At 47.4% G+C, this 14,667-nt stretch overlaps 2 protein-coding genes across 11 annotated transcripts in view; one reads left to right on the forward strand and one right to left on the reverse strand.

The window, feature by feature from the left end:
• Positions 1-4,782, reverse strand: part of pcdh7b (protocadherin 7b) — an 84,086-nt gene extending 79,304 nt beyond the window's left edge. For 4 of the 6 annotated variants that reach the window (XM_077498794.1, XM_077498797.1, XM_077498796.1 and 1 more), the window contains exon 1: positions 1,078-4,782. In XM_077498794.1, the coding sequence (XP_077354920.1) occupies positions 1,078-4,146 (3,069 nt within the window). In that variant the 5' untranslated portion in view covers positions 4,147-4,782. The remainder of the gene's footprint in view (positions 1-1,077) is intronic. The other 2 variants (XM_077498793.1, XM_077498791.1) reach the window with 1 other exon arrangement.
• Positions 1-14,667, forward strand: part of LOC144003042 (uncharacterized) — a 365,050-nt gene that overhangs the window by 182,934 nt on the left and 167,449 nt on the right. The gene's annotated exons all lie outside the window — the stretch shown is intronic.

A 14,667-nucleotide genomic window follows, 5' to 3' on the forward strand; every position in this document is an offset into this window, starting at 1 on the left:
ACAAATAAATATATATATATATATATATATATATATATATATATATATATATGTATAATATGAGAGTGCGAAGATTTAAAGTAACCCGCCCACTCCAAGAAGAACGAGTGAAGCGTTTCGAACGGGAATGAGTGAAGCCTTGCGAGGGCCGTGATGTGGTGACAGGCAGAGAATGGGGAGGTGAGAAAAAAAAAAAAGGTTGTGCGGCATGGGTGGGCGCTTGCCATTGGAGATGCACCACACAGGGCTGAGAAAAAAAAGATATACTAGATAGATGTCAAATAAAAGCAGAAATGGATCAATAATTCATTTCATTGCTTAATCAAGCCCGACGAAGCACCTCAGCAAATCACCTGACTTTTATTCTCTTGCCGTGCCTCCATGTTTTCATGCTGGGCCCAAAGCTTTTGTATTTTTTTGCGGGGAAGCAAACTGAGGGAGCTAAAACTTGCTGGAGGGCAGACGAGACACAAAAAGCGTTTCGGGGAAGCGATAAAGTAAGACACAATATGGATGGTGATCGAAAGGAAAATGTACAAATTGATTCTCAGCGGAATGAAACACGCACGGGAACGTTCACATGACCCGATGGCCAGATGGTGCCTCTTATTGGCCGCTAATAAAACGTGTTTGCTCTGCAAAGAACTCTCATCTACCTGCCGACTAGAAGAAAAGGCCGCCTTGCTAGAAGCGGAGAACAGACCCCCCCCACTACCCTCCGCCTCTGGGATAAATTAACCGCAAACCAAACCCTTATGCGAGCTGTCTGCAACCCTCTAAACACATTAGCAGCAACTGCAAAAAGTTGAACCTCGGCCCGAGTGGTCACAATTCCCCTCCGATGAGCTAATCTAAACCATTACGGTCCCTTTCAATATTGCATGTGAATGGCACTCCAAACCAAAACAGATCAATACTGCTAACTTGACACACATTAGCACCATAAAGGCAACACGACTACTGAGACTAGCCCTGTCAGAACGCATTACGCCAGACAAAACACTAAGAGAAGGAAACGGAATACATTTAAGAGTGGTGGAGGAAAAAGAGAAGCAACATGGAGATGCATCTTCTTACCTGTTTGTTGTACTTGTTGATGGTCTGACTGCTGTAGTCGGAGCAGTGGTCCGATCCCAGTGAAATGTTATCTCCGGTGCCAACAAATGTGTTGGCCGGGGGCAGGTCCTGAACTGCCTGGTGCTTTTTGCCGGCCGTGGGCGACTGCGGGTGAAGCTGGACCGTGGGGAGCGGCGAGCTGGACTTGTAGTGCCGGGCCAGATCCGGGCTGCCGGGGCCGCCGTTGACCGAACGGTAGCGGCCCATGCCGGGGCTGTCCGACAGCTTCTCGTTGACGCCGTCGTAGCGTTGGCCGTTGGGTTTGGACGCCTCCACTGTGACGATGCTGCTGTAGAGCGGCTGCTTGGATTTCTGCTTGCGCTTGTCTTTCTTGGGCTTCTTGGACTTGTCGTGTTGCTGTGGCGTGAAGAAGTCTTCATGGTCCTTCTTGCCGGCCTCGTAGCCGTTCTTATTCTTGGGGCGGCAGTAGCGGGCCATGACAACCACCAGGATGATGAGGATGACCGTCATGATTCCCGAAACGACGCCGATGACGATGCTCAGGCGCTGTTTGCTCAAGTCGTAATTGGGGTCGCCGGCGATGTTGGTGTTGAGAGATGTGCTCAGGCTTCTTGCCACCTGTGCCTCCACCACAGTGGAATTGGAAAGAGTCTCATTAACGTAGACGTGGACCAGTGTCGTGGTGCTCTGGGAGGGCTGCCCGCTGTCATTCACCTGGACCACCAGCCGGTGCAGCCCATAGTGCTTCTGCTCGAGCTTTTTCACCAGTGAAATCACGCCGGTGCCCCCGTCAATCTCAAACAGCCTGAAGGGGTTCCCGCCGACTATACTGTAGTTGAGGTCGGCATTGATGCCCGTGTCAGTGTCTGTAGCAATGACCGTTCTGACTACAGTTCTGATGTTGCTTGAGGGCGGGAGGAGGGTGTAGGAGCTGTTTATCGGGAACGTGACGGTTGGCGCGTTGTCATTGTCATCCATGACAAACAGCGAGACGGTGGCAGTGGCCGAGCGGGGCGGCTCGCCCCCGTCCACGGCCTTCACACGGAAAGTGTAGGTTGTTTTCTGCTCTCTGTCAAACGACAGAGTGGAGAAAATAGTCCCTGTATCATTTTCGATTGAAAAAATCTCTTCCTCCTCCTCAATAAAAAGACTCATTTCTGCATTTTGACCTTTATCTGCATCGATGACTGTAACCATGCCAACTGGGCTGTTTGGCTCAAGGTTCTCTTTGACATAGAATGTAAACACATCTTGCATGAACTTTGGCTCGTTGTCATTTTTGTCTGCCACAAGGACAACGACCGTAGCGGAGCCCTGTAAGGTGTTCACCCCCTTATCTTTGGCTATGACTTTAAATTCATAACGCTCCGTTTGCTCCCGGTCCAGGATTGTGTTGACTCGGATGTCGCCGCTGTCTGCGTCAATGGCGAAAATCCCATTCACAGACGAGTCGAGGGAATAGCTGATTTCTGCGTTCTTCCCGCTGTCTGCGTCATTGGCAGCCACCGTGGTCACCCTTTCGCCAGGCGCATTGTTTTCCGAGAATGACACCTCCACTACGTTGAGGTTAAAGACGGGAGCGTTGTCATTGGTGTCGCCCACTTTGACGATAAGAGAGTTATTGCTCGCCAGGCTGGGGCTGCCGGAGTCCACTGCCACTATGACCACGTTGTATTCCTGCATAGCCTCATAGTCCAGCGGCGCTGACGTATGGAGGAAGTATTTCTTTTTATTCTGCTCGCCCTCCATCTCGCTGGCCGGTTTGAGCTGGAAGGGCACGTCACCGACCACAGTGCAGGTCACGATGCCGTTCTCGCCCTGATCGCGATCCGACACCTGCACTAGGGCGATGGGCGTGTCCACCACCACGTCCTCGGCGACGTTGGCGATGCCGTCCTTCAGGAAAATGCGTCCGATTTTCCGTATCTCAATGGCAGGGACGTTATCGTTCTCATCCTTAATGTTCAACACCACGGTGGCCTTGTCCATTTTCGGCGGCTGACCTCGGTCGCGGGCCATCACCGTGAACCTCAGCTGGCTCACTTCTTCGCGGTCGATGCGGTGCAGCACACTCAGCCACCCTAAGCTCTCGTCCAATCTCAGCAGCCTCCGCACGGACTCCGTGGCCGCCCCGAACACGTACTCGATTTGACCGTTGACCCCCACGTCCGCGTCGGCCGCTTTCAGCTGCAGGATGGGGGCGCCGGGAGAGCTGTTCTCCAGCAGGTCGGCCTCGTACACGCTCTTTTCGAAGCGAGGACTGTTGTCGTTCACGTCGGTGATCATCACCCTTAGGATGGCCTGTGAGGAACGCGGGGGATCGCCCCCATCCCTCACGCGCAGCGTGAGCTCGTAGGAGTCTCTCTGTTCCCTATCGAGTGCCCCTTTAATGATGAGCTGGGGCTGCTTCTCACCGTCGCTGGTATCAGCGACTTGCAGCTCAAAAACACTGCTCCTGCTCGCGCCCTCATCAAATCTCCTCTTCCCTGAGTACGAGTCTCCCGAGGAACGCCTGGAGTTCTCCCCGCTGTCCTGAATGAGCTCGTACCTCTCGATCCCATTCCTGCCAAAATCTCGGTCTGTGGCGGTGGGCAGCAGATAAAGGGTTCCGATCGGTCTGTTTTCCTCCACAGACAGCGTCAGCACAGGTGAGGGGAAAGAAGGAGTGTTGTCATTGATGTCTGAGATGATGACCTTTCCCTCAAAGAGGTCAACCCAGCTCTGGGCCGGTCCGATGACGGACACCTCAAAATCGATGAAGCACTCGTTCTCGTCGAAGATCATCTGGCACTGTTGTAATTTCTCCCGGTCGATCCGTCTCTCGTTGGTGGTGAGCTCGCCCGTAATGTTGTCGATCTTGAAAAAATCCGAGCCGGACTCCAGCGTGAACGTCACCTCGCCGGAGCCCGCGACGATGCCCAGGTCGGCGGCCACGTTGCCCACTCGCACGTCTGGCGGCCCCTCCTCGGCCAGGCGGTACCGGAGCACCTGCTTGGCGGCGGGCTGATGAACAAACTGCAGGATGAGCATACAGTAGTATAAATAGTCCACTGCGCCAGTAGTCCTCATTGCTCCCTTGTCAAAGTGTCCACCAAAATGACCCAAAATAGAAAAAGCACTGTGGTCGTCTGGATGTTTGAATGAAACCAGACTTCTTCTACATCACTCCTGCTGCAGTGGAAGGCAGCAAGTTTCCCCCTCTCCTCTCCGAATGTAAATTACGCCTCAGTGGTGCACCGCTGAATTTTCAGGCGCGTAAAAGGCGCCAGTCGGGGCAGCAGGAAGTGCAAGATGTTGGCATTGTCACTCACGTTCTTCTGCGCGGGATCTCTCCTCTTTAGTGGGCAGGATTCCTCTGCGCTGCGATATGTCCACGCGAGTCAGTGAAAAGTGTCGAGGGAGGGGAAAAAACGAGCCACCTTGCTCGGGCTGCTCTCATCCTGCAAGTCACTTAGTTGTGTTTCCCGGTGCGACGCAGCTCCACACACACACACAAAAAGAGTGCTAGAAAAAGCAGCAAAATAGATGTTAATCCCTTGTGATCTTTTTTTCAGGGTGGGGGGGTGATTGGTTTTCTTAGCGAATGCGGCGACCTGTCCACTCGCCTGCAGACGTGTGTCGGCAGCCTCTCTGCAGCACCGGGAGAGGGACGCGCAAATGATATTCCTCTCTTTCTCTTTCTTGCTCTCGCTCGCTCACTCTCTCTCTCTCTTCCTCACTCACCCCCACCTTTCCTGTAGCGCGAGGAAACAGGCGCGCATGGGCCAGGCGTCCAGGTCCGACGGGTGGGAGGGTTCTGGACTGTTCAGCGTAACATATTTGATTAGATTTTTTTCTTTTTTTTTGGGGGGGGGGGGGGGGGGGGGGAGTACCGGGAAAGGCTGCGTTGTGATTTTGTAGAAGACAATGTTTAAAAAAAACAACAAAAACGAACGCTGTCTTGCATGTGAGTTGAGATTGACGTCGTGCACGAGACTGATGAGAAGCAGCGAGCGAGGACAGGAGGTGCAGAGAAAAAGGGATCGTGTCTGGATTCCAGCAGTGCTTGTTCCTTGCTTACTAGCGCCCTCTATCGTCCTATTGCAAACAGACACGAGGACCTTGAACAGCATCAGAAAGGATTGAGACACGGGTGTGTTATTTTTATACCACAGATATCTGTACCAATCCACTCCATTGTTGTATTTTTCTGGGTGACTATTTCTGTCCCAATGTTGTCACTGTGTTTCAGCTCCATAAAAGAGACAAAATTCTTACATTCATGGATGCATAAAATACTTGTCATTAATTTTTAGGTTTCTGTACTTTCTGCTGGTTACTTTTTTTTTCTGCTGCATTGTATCCTCCCATACTGAGGAACATTTCATGTGTAGCTTGACCATTCCTTGAAAATGACCTCATATTGTTCATACAGCAAACCTAGTGCACGATATTGACTAACTTGTACAAGTGTTAACTCATTGCATATTTGCAAAAGCTGGCATATGGCATTTCTTATGAGATCATGCAGGTGTACGTAACGAAGCGTCCGTCGAGCGTTGGGCGGTGATCAATGCCATCGCGTTTGGTTCAGAAACATTCAGGATGATTTACGAGCAATAGTGTGGCATGAAAAAAAAGAAATGAAACTCCGCCGTGCCGCCAGTCGACTCCTGCAGGAAATCAATCAGTCTAATCAATCCTAAAAAAAAAAGGAAAAAAGAGATTTTACTCATGTTGCCTTCAAGTCTCACCAAGCAATGCAATAACCAGTAGCTGGATCAAACAAGAAAACAGCGGTGATTGCCGGTGTCCCGTGGCCTTTGAATAAGCAGATGGAGAGTGCGTAGGCCGATTTCGAGACAGTGTTTACAACCCGGACCGCCACAATCAAGACTCCCAATCGCTGCGGAAAATCATTATCAACCTTCGCCTGGAGTGGATGACTGGTCGAAAATGAAAGCACTGGCAAACGTCTCTCCACTGGCGTTTCCAAAGCCGGATGAGTCATACGCAACAACACAATCATTGAAAGCCCCAATTAAAATGTAGTCCAAATGAAGCGTCAGTCTTTTATTTCTTAGCATGGCTGTAATCTGCAATTACCTCGTGTGACGACTATAATATCTTAGACGCAAATTTGACTTCTATTTGTTGTTCTTTTTACAACATCTATAGTTTGTCTTCCTTTTTGAAAAGCTTTTTTTTCCACAGCCTGTCATGTGCTGGAGGTTGAATCCCAAAGCGCAGACACAAATCAGGTTTGAACTATTTATTCACATCGAATAGAACAAACTTGACTAGACGAGAAACAAAGAGAGTCGCACAGAGGGACGGAAAGCAATAATCCGGCAAACGCACACACTTCTCAGACTGCTACCACAGACAGTGAATCGATCTGATTGGTTGTGACTAAGTAAAGGATGAAAGCTCATGACATCACATAGCATAAAAGCAGTTTGAAACCAGCTGACGGTTACATCAGTTCAAAACAGACACTTGACCTAATGGTAAATGAACCCAAACTTAAGAGGTCATGAACTCAAACTTAACGCTGGCGTGACAGTAACCCAGACATGACAGATACTTGGTACCTCTGCCATCCTAAGCAGGGATGCAGTTAGTCCATTTGATTTGCGTTCAACATTTGACTGCCTATTTACATCTTCTGTTTTCAACAAGTGTGGGTTATAATCCCAAATTCAGAAGGATTCCCAGCACCAAGATGCAGTTTGACCTGCTCCATATGCAGTATTTGACTTTCCCATTCACTGTGTTGATGTCAGTCACCGTCCTTGCACCAAGTCTGAGTCGCCGCGGGAGACAAGTAAAGCTGTCCGTCAACAAAGTGTAAAAAGTTGCCCGACGGCATGCGGCAGGCGGGATAGACGGGCGGCCGGCCGGCCAGGCCACTCTTAGGCGAGTCTTTGTTGCTCTGCCCGCGAGGTAATATGTCACGGCATCGTCTTTTTTTTCTGTCTTTTTTTGAACGGCAGCGAGGAAACATCACAACATGGCGTGACTCAACAGCCCCGGAGAAGCAGCGTCCGCTTCCATTCCAAGTCCCTCCGGCGATTTTGCTATTTTGATACTTTGAATGTCGTCTCCCTCTGGACCACGCGGGAGCTGTTTGGAGGAGGGCGACAATAAGCCGCAGAACTGGTCTAGGAACTTTGTTTTTCACGGTCAACCTGGACCTACTGCTAATTTGTGCATCCGGCAAAACACGTTGCAGCTTTCCAGCCAAATGGGGGCAAAACGGAGTGTGATAAATGAATCGGGAGGCTCTGTTATTCATTATGACAATAATGTGGCACTTGGTGATTAATAATCGCCACATCTCAGATGTACTCTGGATCTCTAAGGTGTCTCTGGCTGTAAACGTGCGATTTCACACTTGGGTCGAGCATAAGATGTAAATAGACGACGATGCAAGAGAATTTTGTTGGGATTGATTTCGTAAGGGCACAATTTTGGTTCAAATGTCAGTCAAGTTTTCTTTGTGCAGGTGACATTTCAGGACAGTGGATTTTCTGGCCGGTAAAACTGGTGTTTGTTGGAATTTTGTGCTTGTTTGACAGGTACCGTAGGGGAAGTGGTTTGTGCTTGTTTGTTGATTGTTGAAAGGGAACAGGGTGAAATTGCTGAAATGAGGAGCAACTGAACTAGTTTCTTAGAAGAGTTTTCACCTCTCATCCGAGTAGCATTTCATACAGAGAAGAAGACTTGGTAAGGTGGAGGCACACCCCAACAATGAATCGTATCATTCTTCCTCTCCAATAGTCTCAGCATCGTATCTGCTCCTCACAATACAATCATCTAATAACCCCCTCAAACGAATGACTGGATTGTTATGTGGGGAAAAAATAAAAAATCAGAAGTGAGCACTTTAGTTTTTCTGTTGGTCCGACGTTGATTGATTCCTGCATTTTCAGCGAGTTCTTTATGACGTAAATCCTTGAAAAAATACACCGACCCAAACCTGCTTCAGTTGATGCGCAGCTCATGTATTTTTGCACTGATAATGTCGACGACGAGGCATATGGAGAGACGGAATTTTCCATCTCTGAAAAATTACAAGATCTAAAAGTCAAAAATTGCTTCTTTGAGAGGACTACAGCCCATCGCTGAAACTCATCAGTGCCTCTGAACGACCCGTCCCATTTGGTTCTTGGTCATCATTCGCATGTTGTAATGCCTTATTTTGTTGATCGCCTTGGAATTCTGACAAGCGCCTCTCTCATATCACTCCCATCAGTACAAGGGGCATACACACTGTCAGCTTTAGTCGTCCCCTCCCAGACAGTCAGCCACCCGTCCCGTTTTAATCACACCCGTGACACGAGGGCCACCTCGGCCTTTCAAAAGCCCCTCCAACATCAAAGCGGGACCGCTCAAAGAAGCCATTCAGAGGCTCTTTTTCAATGGGACGCGGTCTCAATGGATTGATAGACGGCGAACGTGCTCAGAGGCCACTCGTATTGTGATGATATTCAGTGTCAACAGCGCACGCTCCACCCTCAACCCGTTGATCCTCCATGAGCCGGCCACTTGGCACGGAGAAAAGAGAAGCTGCGCACAATGCCTTGCTAATTCCCAAGCGTCCAGACGGAAGAAGAAAAGCAAAGCGAGTACAACACTGGCCACATTATGAAGATCTTACAAGGACAAATCACCATTTGGAGCTGGCACGCATCGCCTTGAAAATAGCGCTTGTCTTTTGTGACGTCATCTTTGTAACTTGAGCGACATGATGTGCGTGAAAAGTAGCACATTTACAATTCAAAGTGATTTTTTTCCGCTGGTTCTGCTCTAGAGTCTGCATGCGGATTCTGCCTTCTTGGATGCTATGTTTATCTGTTTATGGAGTGTTTGTGTGCATAGTCCCGCTGTTTCGGCAGAAAATAAGAAGACACCTGCTTGGCTATTCGGAGCGGGCTGTCAAAAACAGGAAAGAAAGTGTTGGTAGGAGATGGCGGGGGGGGGGAAGCAGTCAGGCAGCCCGGAGATATATCTATTCTGGCTCCCCGCTTCCCTCAAGCTGCCGGTAGGAGACTTCAAAATGGCCCCACTCCCTGCCACAGAGTGGGCTCTGGCCTGTCAAAATGTCTTTGAATGGAAAATACAGACTGAAAGTTTCTTCCTCTCTCGCCCTTCTGACTCTCTTTCCCTAACCTCCCTCTCGCCGTCCATCCTTCATCACACAGCGAAAAGGGCAGCGGACGTCTCACAGAATGTTACTTTGAGAAATACGCCCTCTGCCCCCCGACTGGGCTCTCCGTCTTCACCGAGCGATCTGCCGCTCACTCCGGCTTTTGCTGCTTCCTCTCAATCCTGCATTTGAACAGCAGTTGTCCGTCTTCTTTTTAGCAAAATTGAAACATCAATATTTTGGCTTCTCTTTGGAAGGCGTGACATTAATAGTTTGCCTTTTCTTGACAAAAAGTGCAGCGTCTTTTGAGTCTTTTTAGTCAAGTACAGCATCAATAGTGTGCCTTCTTTTCGGAAGAAGGGATGGAGTAAATGATAATAAAAATGTATGATGGCAATTGTTTTACTTTTCTCATACCGCATATGTTCTGTATGGGATCCCTAATAATCATATTGTATAATATGTCATAAAGTTTCAGATTTTGCTCGAGATTACGGAGGTGAAGTGCCCAAAAAGCTTTTGGCACGGCCGAAGGAGATTTCATTTGAGCCGAAACAAAGCTGACAAGTGTGAGCACACCTCAAAGCAGCACCATGTCATGAATATGAGCATCTGAGGAACGCTTCATATTACTGGTGGCATATTGGCACCAAGAAAAATACTTGCTTTTGAGAGACCCCCCCCACCCCCCACCCTTCTTTTACAAGTCAGCACACTATCAAAAGCACGCTTGTCTTAAGGCCCAACAGCTGCGTAATGTTGCCGTCCATCGAGCCAAATAATCTCCCAAAGGCCGTTTGCATTTAAGGTTCATTTCCTACTTCTGCCATGACAACGTCTCAAATCCCATTCCACCATTATTCCAGGTGGCTTCATCACCTGTGGCCAGAGGGAATGCTACCTAATGGCCACTTTTTGTCTGATAATTGCTTATCCTGACATTTGGAATGGCCTCCCTAATTTGTTCATTTCAGATGTAAAAGGGGGGCTGCTTAATTAGCGCGCCTTTGCTGAGCTCATCATATTCGTGTCGGATGGGAGGTCGCTGCGGAATTGCACGCTTGACGTTGCTCGGGTGTGTTTGTTCAAAAACAAAAGAAAACGGGTTTCTTAATAAAAAAAACAAAAGGTCTCTGACATTCGTCTACCAAGTATGCAAGTAATAAAGAACTATAGAACACTCTGGTTAAATTTGCTCTGCTTTGTTTTCACGACGACTGGGCCAGGTGTTGCTAGCGAAGTGACATTTCCCCACCCACCAACCAAGTGACTTCTTTGTGTTGTTATTGGAGACTTTTTGAGACTGACAATCCCTTCAGATAAGATGTTCTTCACAATTCAGCATCCAGACTGCAAATGATGCTAATTTAACAATGCTAATAATGCTAATTTAGCCGTACCCACCCTGTGCATTTTCCGAAATGGGCAGATAAGAAAAGAATGTCGGATTTGGAGGGTTGGCAGGCACTCCATGTAGACCCATTTATTTGCTTCAATGAAAAAGTCAATTTTCATAATATAGTCCCAAGTATCATTTCCACGTCAGCACACACTAGAAGATTAGAACAGGAAGGTGAGACGTGTCCGCCGGCAGCAGTAAGAAACAGCAGGTGTATGTTTGCCACGTTAACATGGGAGGGAGGAGTCAATGTCCTTGTGAAAGTCTAAAGATGAGCGATGCCTCAGACGAAGCCTTCAATCTCTTCACAATGCTCATCTCGGTAATAATTCATTCGGTGGCCGCAGAAATGGAAAATATTGATTTTCAATGAATAACACCCTCAAACCAGCGTACGCCTCAGCCCAAGATTGTCGGGAAAGTTTAAAAAAAAGAAAAGAAAAAGAAAAAGAAGAAGCAAAAGTAGTAGTATGTCCTCTCTAGAGGCTTCATACCGTTACAATCGAGCTGCTTTTGTGCATCATACAAAGAAAAGCAGATAAAAACATACATGTTAGTTTAATCGCAGTCGACGAGTCATCAGCCTCCCACTGATTGCAATCCATCCCGTGTAATTAGCTCCGTTTCTCCTCATTCTGTACCTTGGTACTCGGCAGGAAGTGATCCATCACGCGGCTGCGTTCATAACAGTATTTTGGACGGATATTTCATCTGAGATTTTGACGGTGATCATTTCATATGCTGCGGTGACACAAGATGATCTCCTGCACGACTCGTAATATCCTCGCCACCTGTTGCCAACAAACCGGCGTCATTTTCAGGATACCAATCTCCCATTTGGCTGATGGGATTAAAATAAGAAAATGCGACAAAAGGATTAGAATCGATTACCAAAAGCCATTTCTCACGAATGCTTAATGAGCGCGATGCGTTGATGAGATTCTGAAAATTCAAACCGATTAGGCAGACAGAAATCGGTTGTCATGTTGGCAACAAGCTCGACTGGCCTCCTCGCAGTTCAGTTTGCGGACATTTGATCTTCCACCTTCCGTCCCAAGACGCGTCTGATCTTCTGCCTTGAAATCACTTAACCGCACAGGCTTTCTCTTATCTGTCGCCTCTCGGCCCCCCGGTCGGCGACACGCACCTCCAACCTCCGCCCGCTCTCCCCAGGAGTGCAATCTGTTGTCCGCAAGTATTGATCAGGTTTTGATTAGCACACTTGGCTGGATCAGATTGTACTCCTCCATTCCACTGTCTTGGCTGGGGACTACTTCACTTCATTGGAGTCGGCGATTGGATACACCTCCGGCCACCCTGCGGTAAAAGATCCAACAATGCGCTCTGGCTTGACTGAGTGTTTTTCTATTGGTTTTGTCACGTAGGGGAGCAAGTTAAATGAAGTAAAAATGAGTGTGCCGGGCAATAAAGTGCATGTGAAAGGTTCATCCGAAAGTATTCAGTGAAAAATTTCACTGGTACTTTTGGAAAAGCCGAGCGAACAGAGGAGAGATGGGAAGTCGATACGGCGCTTCAATCAACAGGGAAACTTTTTTTTCCCTCATTTGCAGGAGAAAGGATGTCTTGTCGGGCCTTCTGACATTGCAGCCTAAAAGCCACTCACCCATTGGCCTATTCACTGGTCAGCCAATTAGGTCTTGCCGGTCAAGGATTAATACCTACAGTTAAGGCGACCATTGTGTGGCAACCAAAGCAATTTCAGACTTTCAGAATTTCATTAAAGCCAGATGAATGCTTTTGGTTATTCGGCCGAAGAACCTGCTCTTACATTTCTTTCAGAAGCCCACTCGAGCCGCGGTGGCAATGAAACAAGATGACTTTGTGATTCTCAAAGGGTGCTCCTGGTATGCCGCCTCGGACACGAAAGAACCGCCGGATCCGGATCCTTCTTATATTTAACACGTCTCCCGATATGCCGATTCTCTCTGCGTTTGGGCTACGATGGCTCTTCCTCCTTGTTCCGGCCGGATAGACTGTAAACAGAGTCCCCCACTGAGCGCAAAACTCATCAGATGAAACCGCGGAATTCAAGAACATTCCGCCGCTCGTGTTCATTAGCTGCATGCTTGCTGTGATGCATGCTGGGGGACGTCGGGCCAGACTTGGACGAGCACTTGAGCAGATGTAGCGCAGCTTCTCCAAACTGGCCCCGTGAGTTTGGAGGAAGGCGGAGAGAAAGGGAGGCGGTGAGGACTGAGAGAGGAACTGGTCCCCGGGGTATCACTTTTGCTGTCTCACTCCGCTGGTCCTTTTAATGCGTGACGCTCGGCAGATTGACAGGCTGTGTAAAGCCCCGGCAAGAGAAAACGACAACACGAGGCAGATTGGTCAGAATGGCGAGTTTGGTTTTTGCACGTCTATTGCATTTAGAACTCTGACATCAGCAAGGAGGTGCTCGAGTGGCATTTGGGGCTGTTGAGGTGAGATGCTATACGATCTTTTCAGGCAGAGATTCTCAAAGTGTCGTATGAGAATCAGCAGTGGTACGCGGGTGATTGATTTACTGGCCAAGTAGCGTTCAGTTGTATTTAACATTGAAGTTCAATACGTTGACATTTAATTGTTGAAATGTTCATTTTGGTATCATTTTTACTTACCGTTTATGTCTAATGCAATTAAATTGAATCATTACAAGGCTAATTAAAATGTAACAAGCAAAAACCAAACTGTCATCCTCACTTTTCATTTTCTTTACTTATATTTGTGACTTTATTCTCATGATTTACAATTTTATTTTTTTTGCGTTTGTCTTTTTCTCATAATGTTTTGATTTTACTCTTGTAAATTTTGTCGTGTTGATTTTCCCATGATATAACAACTTGGTCTTTTTTTATTTGTTTGTTTTTTGTTTCTCGTATTATGGTCGCGTGTACTTTGAAGTTTTCATGAAAAATGTCATTATTCTGAGATAATTCCGTCTTTTTCTTGCATTACTTCAACTTTCGGAATACAGCTTCTTTCTTGTCTGATCAATATTGAGGCCTACTATGTGCCTGTAATTTAATGCGTTCATTTTTGTGGTACTTTTTTTTTATGGTAGGCCTACTAGGTATATAAAAAAATCAGCAACTAAATATTAGCAACCTTGCAAGCAAGCTGAATTATCGAACTATTTGTGAGTCTCTCGTTGAATTACGCACCGTTTCCTTGTTGAATTTGAACAGCGAGAGGCGCTTCGTGCATTTTTATCTGGTAAAAGGTTGGTGAACCGAGTGAAGTCTTGATATTGGTGACTACTCGTATCAGTGTGAAAAAAAAAAGTCAGATTGAACATCCCTAAAAAAAAAAAGTTTGGAACCCTTGATTTAAGATGACTGAAGGTGTCAAAATGAGTTTGATGGGTACAAAGTTAGAACATGCACTATCATCTCATGACCTCATCCCTAAGGGGGCAAATTTAGCAAAAAAAAATCACTGTTGTCATCCAAGAGGTTTTGTTTAAAAATCATACAAAAAAAAAAAAAAAAGAATCCTGCTTAGTTTAGAGATGAATATTGCCTTTCTGCGATTGGCTGGCAACCGGTCCAGGGTGAAACCCCGCCTACTGCCCAAAGCCAGCTGAGATAGGCTCCAGCACCGCCCGCGACCCTTGTGAGGAATAAGCGCTCAAGAAAATGCATGGATGGATGAATATTGCCTTTCATGACTTTTTCATGTTCGAAACACACACACACAAAAAAAAACCAAAAAAAAAATATTCTGGCTGACTGGAGCCTGGTGGTCAGCCAATCACAGGGCAGAGTGAAAACAGCATATGCTTAATAATGTTTTTCCACTGTTGTCAAAGGGTCTAGCATGATGTTTGATAAATGAATCATCGAGCCCTCTTAAGGTCGTTCACCGCGCTCTCAAACTGCCCATCAAGATTTAATGATGGCGCGCGACGCTCACGCGCGGAGCCATTTGGCTTTTGTTGGGAAGATAACGGAGGCACCCGTCGGTGACGCGCAATTTGCTCGTTCCGATTTAGGAGCGCTCGCCGTCACTGCTGCCGTCACACGCACCCTCGGATCTATTCATCAAGGTGTCGCATTCATCA

This window comes from Festucalex cinctus, chromosome 16 (genome assembly GCF_051991245.1).
Source record: "Festucalex cinctus isolate MCC-2025b chromosome 16, RoL_Fcin_1.0, whole genome shotgun sequence".
NCBI classification, from domain to species: Eukaryota; Metazoa; Chordata; class Actinopteri; order Syngnathiformes; family Syngnathidae; genus Festucalex; species Festucalex cinctus.